Source organism: Conger conger, chromosome 4 (assembly GCF_963514075.1).
Source record: "Conger conger chromosome 4, fConCon1.1, whole genome shotgun sequence".
NCBI lineage: Eukaryota > Metazoa > Chordata > Actinopteri > Anguilliformes > Congridae > Conger > Conger conger.
The window spans coordinates 2,111,440-2,125,017 of NC_083763.1; the positions used below are offsets into that span (position 1 = coordinate 2,111,440).

A 13,578-nucleotide genomic window follows, 5' to 3' on the forward strand; every position below is an offset into this window, starting at 1 on the left:
CAGAAGAGTTCACGGAGAGAAAAAGCAAAGCCCATGAGGCGCAGATAATTAGCCTCATTAACCTCCAGCCAAAACCACAGACCCTGAGACTGTAAAATGAACAAACACTCCTGGAGAACGGGAAGATGAAGTTGTGCTGTAAGGGCTCTGCGGCTCTCGGACCTTCAGGTTGGTCTCCCCGTCCAGGCTGGCCGTGGTGATGTGGCAGCTCCCCTCGGCCCGGTCGGAGGACAGGAGCACCAGGTCCGCCGGGAACGTCTCGTCCTTCGCCACTCTGACGATGTCCCCGACCTGCAGGGAGAGAAACGCCTCCTTCAGTCAGACCCACGCGCCTCCTTCACACGCCTCCTTCAGTCAGACCCACACGCCTCCTCCACACGCCTCCTTCAGTCAGACCCACGCGCCTCCTTCAGTCAGACCCACGCGCCTCCTCCACACGCCTCCTTCAGTCAGACCCACACGCCTCCTTCACACGCCTCCTTCAGTCAGACCCACACACCTCCTCCACGCGCCTCCTTCAGTCAGACCCACGCGCCTCCTTCAGTCAGACCCACGCGCCTCCTTCAGTCAGACCCACATGCCTCCTCCACACGCCTCCTTCAGTCAGACCCACGCGCCTCCTCCACACGCCTCCTTCAGTCAGACTACAAAACCGCTGTCTCTACTCCCCCTCTTCATCAACACCGAGAACAGCAGAGCGCATCTCTGTCTCACAATACCTGCAGTTCTCTGTGTAAAATGCGTTCATGGATATTTAGTTCACAGGAAAATGTACACTTGTACGAGAATCAGGAGGGTATTAACCCTTTAAAGAGTAGCTGGAATGCTTTTATTTTTCGTGTTCATGTTCTAGAACCCCACCGCTGTGAGCCACCAGTTACGTCAGCATTAGGATGTTCAGTTAAAAACACCACATGTTTGTGACATCATACCTTAAAGGGTAAATGCATACGTGGCTGTGATCTGTACTCAAAATGTGACATGGCACTGGAGAAGTAAACAAAAGATATTCCCCATGGAGACGGTATCTCTGAGTGGACGTTTGCTCAGGCCAACAGCTGTACCGGTTAACTCTTCAGGCCAACACAATTCATCATCAAAACTTTAAATATGTTTCCTATCTTATTTATTACCATTAGACAATTGAACCGTTGAAGGCTCAAGAGTACAAACGTGATTAGAATCTTCTAAACGGAACATTCAAATGCTGAAGTAACAATTCTAGAACACAGGCATGGAACTTTGAGAAAACATTCCAAACAACATACTGAGAGGGTTCAGTAGTGTCCCTTATAATTCATCAGGACCCCCCCCCCCCTCAGACACCCCCCCCTCCCTCCCACAGTGCGCCAGGGTTCAGGAGGAATATCGCTTTAACATTCACAGGCCCGGCAGAGCAAACACGGAGGGCCTGAGAATGCAGCGCCTGCTGTTTGCTTCTGACTGACACACAGCTCACACATTCCTCTGCCACAGGGACTACACACACACACATACACACACACATACACACGCAGACAGAGGCAGACAGAGGCAGACAGAGGCAGACAGAGGCAGACAGAGGCAGACAGAGGCAGACAGACAGGTGAAAGCAGACACGGGTTTGGGTTGTGGTTGTGGTTGTGGTCAGACTCACCCTGATGTTCTTGGACCGGGTCTGTACCAGACCCCCGCTCCGTACCACAAACACGGGAGCCCCGTTCACCTCGTTATCAGCCTTGTGCCGGAGCCAGTCCTCATAGCCCTGAGAGAGGGAGGGAGGGAGAGAGAGAGAGAGGAGAGAGAGAGAGAGAGAGAGAGAGAGAGAGAGAGAGAGAGAGAGAGAGAGAGAGAGAGAGAGAGAGAGAGAGAGAGAGAGAGAGAGAGAGAGAGAGAGAGAGAGAGAGAGAGAGAGAGAGAGAGAGAGAGAGAGAGAGAGCTTACCCACTGTGTGTGTGTGTGTGTGTGTGTGTGTGTGTGTGTGTGTGTGTGTGCTGCAGCACAGAGTGTGTGTGTTAGTATAATAATAATAATAATTAATATTTATTATTATTAATAATAATAATGTTACAGCTGATGTAGAGAATGTATCCACTCTGTTCTGCTCATATAGTATAATCGGCCAATAAAACAGAAATCATCAGCTGGTCCTGTTCTCTCTCAGTTCCCCCTGTGAGAGAGGAAGCAAGTAGGTATATAAAACCGCACATTAGCGGCATGAGCGCACACTCTCACACTCTCACACTCTCACACTCTCACACTCTCACACACTCACACACTCACACACTCACACTCTCACACTCTCACACACTCACACACTCACACACTCTCACACTCTCACACTCTCACACACTCACACACTCACACACTCACACACTCACACTCTCACACTCTCACACTCTCACACTCTCACACTCTCACACTCTCACACTCTCACACTCTCACACACTCACACACTCTCACACTCTCACACTCTCACACTCTCACACACTCTCACACACTCTCACACTCTCACACACTCTCACACACTCTCTCACACTCTCTCACACTCTCTCACACTCTCTCACACTCTCTCACACACTCTCACACACTCTCACACACTCTCACACTCTCACACTCTCACACTCTCACACTCTCACACTCTCACACTCTCACACACTCACACACTCACACACTCACACACACTCACACACACTCACACACACTCACACACACTCACACACACTCACACACACTCACCTGCTTTATGGCTGTTACCGTGATGACAAAGAACAAAGGAAGTCCGCTGGTGATGGGGGAGGTGGGCGTGTCGATCATGAGCTGGAACAGGAAATGAGCTTCAGTCGCCAGGGGAACCAGGCTGTCAGATGAACTCCATAAACACACAGATACAACTGTGTGTACTGCAGGGGCCGACCCGTTTCACTTCTGCTCTTAATTATTTAATTGACTCAATCTTGTCTTATCTGACATGTGTATGAGTTCCGGCCACAGCTGCAGACTGCAAGTGTATCCGGATGATTTTACTGAGTTCCAAGTACAGGCTTGAACCGGGGAAATTTATAGAGCTGTCAGCAAATTCAAAACAAGGCAATCGGTTGGAAAAGAACCAGTGCGCAGACCGGCCCTGGAGGCCCGGAGTACTGCCCCCCTGGCCTACTGCCTGAGGCAAAGACAACAGGCCACAGATGAACACAGATCGTTTCTGTAACCACATTCAATACATTCCCAACATTAGGCACACAGGGGAAATCAGTGTTCCTGCATTCCTGCAGTGCGGACAATTGGGCCTGTTCTACTGCAACTGCAGATTACTCTACCCAGAGAACTACCATACCCACAATGCACCACATCCATAACACACCCCGGAATTTACATTACCCACAATGCATCACAGCCATACCACACCCAGAGATCCACGTCATTACCCACAATGCATCACTGCCATAACACATCCAGAGATCTACATTACCCCCAATGCATTACAGCCATAACACAACCAGAGATCCACACCATTACCCACAATGCATCACTGCCGTAACACAACCAGAGATCCACACCATTACCCACAATGCATCACTGCCGTAACACATACAGAGAGCCACATCATTACCCACAATGCATCACAGCCACAACACACCCAGAGATACACATCATTACCCACAATGCACCACAGCCACAACACACCCAGAGATACACGTCATTACCCACAATGCACCACAGCCATATGGAAACCAGAGATCCACACCATTACCCACAATGCACCACTCACTCACTGAGTTCCTGTCAGTAGAGACTGCACCCACCTGCACCAGGAATATGATGAGGAAGTAGAAATTGGCGATCCTTCGGAACTGCTCAAATAAATTCTTGGGCACAAAATTCCAGATGGTGTACTGCAGAGGGGGAAAGAGGGAAACAGAGTGGGTGAGCGGAGGGTTTCAGAGTCGGACCGGGGGGGGGGGGGTATTACTCAGCTAGCTGGATAAGTACACAGAGCTAAACCTGGAACCCTTCCAAAACACAACACCGTTCTCTGACAAATAAACAAATAAATAACACATGGAGTGAAGTTGAAACAGCTGGTCAGGGTTTCACTCTGAACTCCTCCAGCTAACTCAGTCACGCTGCTCTGTGACACAGCACCTCGAGCCGCCCGGAGAGCAAACAGCAGATGACCCGCGTCACAGTTTGTTTGGTTTAAGGCCTGCCGTTGGACAGTCCCGGGTCTGTCAGGCAGTAAAAACACACCTGCGCGTTTCAGGCCTGCAGGTGAACGGCGCTGTAAACCCTACCTTGGAGGAAATGATGCGGTTGTCAGCGAACTTCTGCGGGACGTAGTGGCCGTGCTCGGGGAAGCGGTTGGCGATGTACACCGTCCGGGTGTCACTCTGGTGCGGCGGGTCGAAGCCCTGCGAGGGACAGAGAGCTCCATAAACACACCTCCACACAAGCGCCATCACTGCGCCCTCAGGAGCATGGTTTAGACATACATTTAGACAGCGGGTCGAAGCCCTGCGAGGGACAGAGAGCTCCATAAACACACCTCCACACAAGCGCTATCACTGCGCCCTCTGCCTTAGACTCAGGAGCATGGTTCAGACATACTTCTGTAATTATTCTCTGCATTTGACCCATTCCAGCAGTGGGCAGCCACAGTGCAGTGCCCGGGGACCAACTCCAGTTCTGAGGCCTGTGCCCTGGTCCAGGGCAACAGCACAACTAACCTGACACGCATGTGTCTGAATGTGGGAGGACACCGGAGTACCCGGAGTCAACCCAGGGCAACATGCAAACTCATGAGGAGTTCTTGTGAGGCAGCAGTGCTAACTGCTACACCACCATACTGTGTGTGCTAGCACTGCTAACCGCTACACCACCATACTGTGTGCTAGCAGTGCTAACCGCTACACCACCATACTGTGCACTAGCAGTGCTAACCGCTACATCACCATACTGTGCGCTAGCAGTGCTAACCGCTACATCACCATACTGTGCGCTAGCAGTGCTAACCGCTACACCATCATACTGTGTGCTAGCAGTGCTAACCGCTACACCAACATACTGTGTGCTAGCAGTGCTAACCGCTACACCATCATACTGTGTGCTAGCAGTGCTAACCGCTGCACCATCATACTGTGTGCTAGCAGTGCTAACTGCTACACCACCATACTGTGCTAGCATGCAACAAGCTTTTCAGTATGTATTCCATGAGCTGAGATACGCAGTCTCTGTGCAACAGGACGATAGCAGACACCCTCATTAAGAGACCACCATCAGCAGTCCCTTCCTACCTCAGTGGCATTAGCAAGGCCCAGATTTGGCCTGATATTAATCTAATGGCCTCCGCGAGCAGAACAAGCAGAACTTTATACGCATAAACACAACAGGACAGCTGAGACGACACTAGCCAGTTTTCTGAAAAGATCTTGAGGCAAAGACCATGCAGTCCAAATCAGAAGAATGCTGAAACAATTCAATGACTGTTACCATAGCATACCGTCTGGGTACATACCAATTGCTCGCTAAAACTGCGGCAAAAGCTTTTCATCAACTCTTGAGATCTTGAGACCTGACACAATCTTGCAGATGCCTGTGGTTGACAGCAGATGTTCACACTCCTAAAATATTTCTGAAACAGAGCGGCCAGTCTCCGTTTCAATAACCTTTTGGTGTGAAATACCCTGAGGCGTTGACAAATGCCCTAGTGTTGATCAACGAGGGCCCAGTGTAGCCGGGTTCTGATATGAGGACTCGCACGATCGACACAGAGACGGTCCACAGAGCGCTTGTAAGGGCAGCTGGACTCTTACCTCTGGAGAAACTGCACTCGGTCTAACGCAAGAGCCTGCACTGTTACCAGGAAATGGAAAATGACCTCACCACCGCCCGGCACCATGAGTCCACGCTCAACACAGCTACTCCTAAACGTGGGTGTGGAATGCCACACCTGTTTCAGGAAGTAAACCATTCCTTCCATTTCCGTCATGACGGAAAAACGTTTTCTCATGCGGGGAACACACTGCTCGTGCAGCTGTAACTGCGGCATACATCTTTCCAACGTTCCCATCACACCGTCAGCCCGGCAACGTGGCTGTGGAGGTCACCAAACACTTCCCCCACAGCCCACACACAGGGAGAAACTGCGCATCCGAGCCATCTGTGCGTTTGTGTCAGAGATTAAGGGTCATTACCAAGAGTGCATTGATGTGAGCAGGCGTGAAGGGAGGAATATCAAATAATAAAACTCTCAATATATAACTGACCACCAGGGAGGCCCACACCATCTGTGGTAGGAGAGATCAAATCAAATTCATCTGCATAGTGCATTTTACGAACACTGGTCACAATACGCTTTACAGCGAATGCTGGCTGAAACCCCAAGCAGAGGGCAACGGTGTGATTCCCTGGATCCTCCAGAAACCTCAGGGGGGTCCAGCCTCAACAGGGCGGGGTTCTCCTCAGCCAGACCCCCCCCCCATTCCCTTTAAGCTCTCAGGGTGTCATTACCCCGGGGGAGCTGAGACCGTCTTTAAGATCACAAACCGCTGCAGACTGAGGGATTGCACTCACACAGCCCTGGTTAAATGATGGGCTGCCTTCACCTCAGTGTATTTAAAGACGGGGGGGAAATGAATTGTTGTTTTCGCCGCAACCCGACACCACTCTAACAGCGGGCCATGCGCAGGAGCGCGGCGGCTGAGTGATGAAATTGCATTATGGGAGATCGCAGCGGTGTCACCAGAGAGTAAATTTGGTTCCCGCCGAACGGAGACTCCGGGGGCTCTTTATTTACGACGCGCAGGGGGGCCCGGGGGGGGGGGGGGGGGGGGGGAGCTGCGGTACCCAATGAGGAGACGGGTCCTCTTTCACTCTGCCTTTCCTCGAAATAACGTCGGTCCAAAATGCAATTTACGCACCGCAGAATAATCCTATCAATCACAGAAATTATACACAACACATCTCAGTACGCTTCTGTTGCTGTGTGACCTCAGTGCTGGGGCTATTGGCTACATGGTGCCAATGGGGCTTTTGGCCACACACACACACACACACACACACACACACAGCCAGTCATACACACACACACACACACACACACACACACACACACACAGCCAGTCATACACACACACACACACACACACACACACACACACAGACAGACACACAGACACACACACACACACACACACACACACAGACACAGACACAGACACACGTGTTAGCGCAGCCAGGAAAAGGCTGAACTGGCAGGAGGGATGGAAAGATCATGTTGGAGAGTGGAGGGGCTGAGCCCAAAGCCAGCCAGGCCACGTCATCACGGCCTGACAAAAACACATGCTCCCAATTACTGCAGTGTGTGTGTGCGCGTGTGTGTGTGACTGCGTGTGTGTGTGTGTGTGTGTGTGTAGCTGTGTGTGTGTGCGTGTGTGTGTGTGTGTGTGTGTGTGTGTGTGTGACAGTGTGTGTGAGTGAGCATGTGTGTGTGTGTGTGTGTGTGTGTGACCGACTGTGTGGGTGTGTGTGTTTGTGTGTGTGTGTGAGTGAGCGTGTGTGTGTGACTGTGTGTGTGCGTGCGTGTGTGTGTGTGTGTGTGTGTGTGTGTGTGTGTGTGTGTGCGTGCGCGTGTGTGTGTGCGTCACACAGTAACTGTATATCTATGCACAGGGCCTGTCAGATTACCCAGATTCCTCCAGTTTAACTAAACCCAAGACATGTGACACAGCGATAAAAACACAGCGTCAGGACCAGAGCCCCTCCACATGGTGGCATAATGACCGTACATTACACACACTGGTATTGCTGCCAGTCAAACCAGTATGCTCCCAGAACCCAGTACCCCTTTCAGGACTGCCCTGGAAGTCCAGTCTATTGACCTTTACATTACAAACCTACAGAGGCCTCACAATGTAAACCAGGGAGGGAAAGCAAACTACCTGTACGAAACGATAATAAAAACCCGTCTCATCTCAGCCGCGTGTCACTGTGTGTAAACATGAGCTGATCTCGGCGAGGACCCCGAAGGGGTGTCCGTGTCAGTGCCCGCCCACTGAGCACTGCCTCTATCGATTTACACTCAAACGTGAGGCAATTAGCAGCGCAAACGGAGAAGTGAGAAACGGCTGTAAAGTAGAGCGGTCACTCTGACGGGAGGTTTCAGGGGCTGGTCAGGGGGAGGGGCTGATTACACAGATCTGACACCCGGCATCTTAAATATTATTCTAATCCAGTACAGGAGATGATGAAGTGAATATTCAATAAACGCCGGGGGGGCTAACTGATCGCAAATCACAGCAAGGCTCCGGCAAATTTACACACCGCGCAGGCCTAAATCTTCACCAAACACCTGTCAGATCGGTAATAAATTCTGAATATTTGTCACCACGCTAAAAATACATCACAGGTTTGAAAACGTAAAGCAAAAGTACACAGAAAGTTCCGGCTCCGAGCCCAGTGAAATACTGGATGTTATTAGGCTTAGCCGGTCTCCCACAAAGCCCCCATTTCATGCGGTAAATCCGCGCTAATCTCCTGAAAGCGCTCTCAGGCACAGCGGCGATGGCGTGTCGTCATTATGAGCGATGGGTCTGCCGCAGGCGAGCCGCCGCCAATTAAAATTCATCCTGCGAGCGGGACCCGCGCGCTATTAACGGGACTCGCGCGCTATTAACGGGACTCGCGGGACTGTGACCAATCAGAGGGGTTAATGAGCTGGAGATAACGAGCGCGCCAGGTAGCGGAGGAAGTGTCAGTCTGCGGCCGATAGGTCAGAGCTCGTCCTGGGGAATGGAGGACCAGACCACCAGACCTCACAAGACATCAGTCTGTCAATCAAGCTCCCGACGCTTCAGAGTGTTACTGCAACACAGATCATCCTGCAACAACACGGACCATCACTGCCACACACAGATCATCCTGCAACAACACGCACCATCACCGCCACACACAGATCATCCTGCAACAACACGCACCATCACCGCCACACACAGATCATCCTGCAACAACACGGACCATCGCAGAGTCACTGCAACACAGGAATTCCTGCAACAACACGCACCATCATAGCATCAAAGAGCAACACAGGGAGTCCCGCAACAACGTGCACCATTGCAGGGTCACAGAAACACAGGAAAGGAACCTCATAGAACCTGTCATAGAAGAACCCCATCTAGTTCTTCACACCTAGTTCCACAGAGACATGTCAAAGAGCACTTTCTTTTTTTTTTTTTTAGAGTGTGTTGGATTTTCACTATGTGAGCAGACCATGTGGTGAGTGCCAGGAGAAGAGGATGATGGGAAACTACCTGTCAAAGACTCTTTCTGTCCAATCAGACCACACACAGCCGGTCACCTGATACCTCTATTTCACTGACAAACACAGCATACATACTGAATTCATTATAACCTTATGTGTTGCATCATACAGACAAACAATAGAACATGACTAGGTCATTGCTCTTCTTCTTAAAATAATTCCAATTAAAAACAAATTGATTATCACCTGATCAAATGTAGTGGGCAGCAAACGAAACGCAATTGACTGAATCTGCTGATAATAACCCAGTCATCTTCAGAGACCTTAAAAAGCTAAACCGCACAGACAAAATAAGTTCAACAGAGGTGAGATAAATTGGCTTTGGCTTTTCTAAGAAAAGGAATAGTGCGTCTCTGCTCGGTAAGGAAGGTGTTAGGGTGTGAGAATTTTACTGGTAGAATCCAATCAGCCGAGGATAAACAACGAGTTCACACTCCTGTACGCTCCCTGCAAGACGACCTCGCAAAGTGGGAGACCTCGGTATCTCACCGCCTGCAGCACGATTCTCTGGGCTAAGATGAAGCTTTCAAAACACATGCGAAAATGAAGAGTCTCATTCTCATTGTCTCGCTCCCTCTCTCTGTGCAATTAAACAGATCCTGATGTAGCCAACCCAAAGCCACACAACCCCGCTAGCATTTCAGTCATGACTACAGCATGCAACTTCAACTAAAATCACATCACATCGCATCAATACCCTGGAACAGTGCCAGGTCCGTATTCAACTCCTCCTACAATACCAGAGATCATTCTCGCGTTTAACCTCTTTTTAGCCTTGGGATTGGTGATGTTTTGAGAATACGCATCCTTGTTTTTCTAGGCAAATGCCATTATTTAAATGAAAGGTCAAAGACGCGTTGTAAATCTCGAATGGAGTAGCAGTACTTTTTCTCTATGCCTGGCCAATGCTGTTCGAAGCCTGGTTGTGCGGATGCATGCATTTTATTATAAACATCTTTGCCTGAATTACCCACGTGATATTTGGAGACACGATTAACAAGACGTCTCTCAGTTTCAGAAAAGCGCCTCGCATAAATGGCACAATCACTTGATGGCTTTTTAATCTCATTTCAAGCATCGTATGTGGATCTAGGGCATTGTTAAAAAAAGCTCTCTCTGTCTCTGTCTGTCTCTCAGTCATTCACTCTCTCACTCACACATACACACGAGTTAAGCTATTCACTAGTAGAAAATAAATAGCAAATAAAAGAATATTTCGATCTTCAAATAGCGATTAGCTAAACGTTAAATCCATAGCTAACTGTAGCTATATTAACTACTTAGCTAAACTACATAACTTAGAGCTAAGATAAAGGTTTCCGGTTACTACTAATTCGCTAATAACAGCTGAGATAGTATAGACTCGAGAGACCTAACTACGCCATTAACTTAGATGATAGAAGTTAGTTAACCATGACTATGTAGTATAGCTAGCTAGCTAGACGGCTAACTAGCTACCGCTAGACTAACATTAAAGTTAACTACATGAACACTTCATTAACCACAGTTAGCTGACAACTTTGTCATCCAAGTTTGCAGACAGCAGCGAACAGCCGCCCACCTCACTCAGCCACCGGAACAGTCCAACAGTCTGTGACGATTCGTTTTTTACTTGAAATTAATCTCGCCAACGAAGCGAAATATATTTTTTTATCAGGCAGTGCACTAACTAAACACCACGTAAACTAATGGGCCCGACGAACAGCGCTACAACCAGGCAGGCCAGTTAGCTGCATGCTAGCTTAGCTTTGTAATTTGAGGAAACTCCGCTGCTATGAAGCCATACCCGGAGACCTGCCGTCTGTCCCAAGTCTGGAGTCCTCGCCGGTGCAGCTAGCTACACGGTAGCCACAATAAAGCTAAGCATAATAAAGCTAAGTTACCCAGCGATACTAGGGGCTGCTTACCAGCTGCTGCCGGATCCACCGCAGCATCCTTGGGCGATTTCTTCGCTAACGTCAGCTAGCTACGCCAAGCAAAGCCACCCAAAACATAAATAGATCCTGTTTTTAAACGGCCGACCCCTCCTGTGCGGATTACACGAACACAAAAACAACCGACAGGCTGCCTATGTGTCTCTTCTGAATGTATTATCCCTTCTTCATGACAGTAAGAGGAGTACCCCTCGACTCCGTGCTGGCGGCGCTGCAGTCAGGCGCTCTGTGTTCCGCCTCCTTCCACCACCACCGCCAGTCTTCGCCCTGGCTGCTACGGCGGGGGAGGCAGTCTGCCTCCGCCTTCATCGCTCTACCCCCCTCCCCTCGACATCCAGGAAATGACGCGACGAGGGGGGGTGGTTGGGGATGTCGTGATCGTAGACTTTTTGGAAATACCTCGCATGTCGTGATATGAATGCATTATGACGGGCAGTTCCTCCAGTTTAGAAGCAGGGTTTTTTTAGCTCACACGAATAAAATAAATGTAATGAGATAAAAAAAGAAGTTACTCATTTGCTTGTTTATTTTATATGTACAGAGTACATATATCCAGTATATTAATTAAACAACAAATTGCAGTGTATTCATTTTTGTAACTAACATACTTGGAACACATTCCAGTGATTGTGGAGGTTAATTGGAGACACCTCTCTCGAGGAGGTGTGTTTAAATTAAACAACGTCCTCGGCAAACATAGGAGTAGATGGCAATGGTATGTAAGGTACCTGTTGCCATTACTTCAAGGATGAGCTAGTGATGTAACCAGAGAAGCTACTGAGATAGACACTTATTGGTAGAAGGCCCTCACAGTGTGTTTTGTGACAACCTTGCATGCCTGTGACCATAACCACTAATTGTTATGTTGTTTTCCCAAGACTACCTGTTTTTTCTGAGGCCATTGTAACTATAATCCTGGGGTCGACGAAGCAGCATTTTGAGAGAAAGCTCATTTTCTCCCTGACTGGGTTAATGCCTCCATCTCCGGCTCAAGTCGGCCATTTTCCTGGTCCCGTCAGTTCTGTAATGGACACTGTAGAGGTTCTGATTGATGACCCCCCCCCCACCGGACCCCCACACGGCACACACTGAAGGTTTAACAGCGTAAAACAGTTTAACGATCGGGCGGAAGAAGATGAGTCTCTTGATTTGTTGATTTTACCTTCAGCTCTCTAATCGGGATGTGCGCCTAGGCTGGTGTGGGCCTTGGGGAGGGGAGGGGGGGGAGAGGGAGTTTCCTGGAAATGAAAACAAACAGCTGACCAGAGAGCCTTTCCCATTCCCATGGATGCAGGGGAGTTATCGTGGATCCAGCATCCGCATGATTCATTTTTGTTTTCTGGCAAAGCACCCAATATGCATGTTCAGTGAGCAATCGTGTAGTGGCTCAGTAACTTTGTCCTATCACCAGAGTCCCTGGTTAAATTCCCGAGAGAGGTATTGCTGTTGTGCTGTTGAGTCTTCAGTTAATACATAAACCACTATGTGTTACTCATCCCTCTTAAGTCAATTTGTGAAATCATAACACCCGCATACAATATTAAAGCTAATAAAAATGATTCCAAAGTGATCACACATCAATTATTTATGTACTGGTGTCTCCTCTAGTTATTCCCTGCCCATACAGATCAGTAGATGTCTGATACTTAGCTGCCTCATTAAATATAAATGCAACGTCTGTTGTGTTAATTGTTTTTTATTGTCAATTAATTTCATTTGACACAAGAAGCAGTGGTAAATAATATCTTAGTATTTGATCCATCTCAATAACGACAGCCAATCTTAATTATATGTCCTTCCCCAGACATCTCATTTACATGTGTGATATTTGAAAACTACAACAAAAGGTTTTCATGTTGTTCACTTTCATTCAAAATAAGTCGTAAAAATGTTGAAATGAATTTGCGTGCAAAGGAGCACAATGAACAGCATGGTGCAGGGGCAGATCTGTTGTGTCGATGTTTTTTTTTTAGGTCGATGGTGTAGGACACAGAACATTCGCAAGGCCCACTGCCACTGTACGATTCCAGATCAAACTCCTAAATTAATTTTAATCAGACCAGACGACACATCAAATTAGGATGCATTGGCTTCAGCAGTAGGGAGACGTTTTTTCACAGGAGAATATCTGTGGGTAACAGTGACGCCAATCTTGTCGATACTGCCCACTGTGAGTGATGGTATTGCTGTACCGTTTAAGCAAGGGGTTTCTTCGTTCCAACAAACGTTTGTTTTTCGTAACTCAGCCAAACGAGCGAAGCGAAACCACCGAGCTTCACGGCGCGTTATGTAACCGCGCGCACGGAATCGCGCGCGCACGGAATCGTCCCGCGCGCGAGCGCAACA

General features: G+C 48.8%; 1 protein-coding gene across 1 annotated transcript in view; it reads right to left on the minus strand.

Annotated features, from left to right (window-relative positions):
* LOC133125968 (phospholipid-transporting ATPase IF-like) overlaps window positions 1-11,512 on the minus strand; it is a 57,957-nt gene extending 46,445 nt beyond the window's left edge. The window contains 6 exon segments of the mRNA XM_061237728.1: window positions 163-291; window positions 1,637-1,744; window positions 2,719-2,799; window positions 3,786-3,875; window positions 4,275-4,391; window positions 11,206-11,512. Of these exon segments, the coding sequence (XP_061093712.1) occupies window positions 163-291; window positions 1,637-1,744; window positions 2,719-2,799; window positions 3,786-3,875; window positions 4,275-4,391; window positions 11,206-11,232 (552 nt within the window). The 5' untranslated portion in view covers window positions 11,233-11,512.
* Window positions 11,513-13,578: the final 2,066 nt, after the last annotated feature.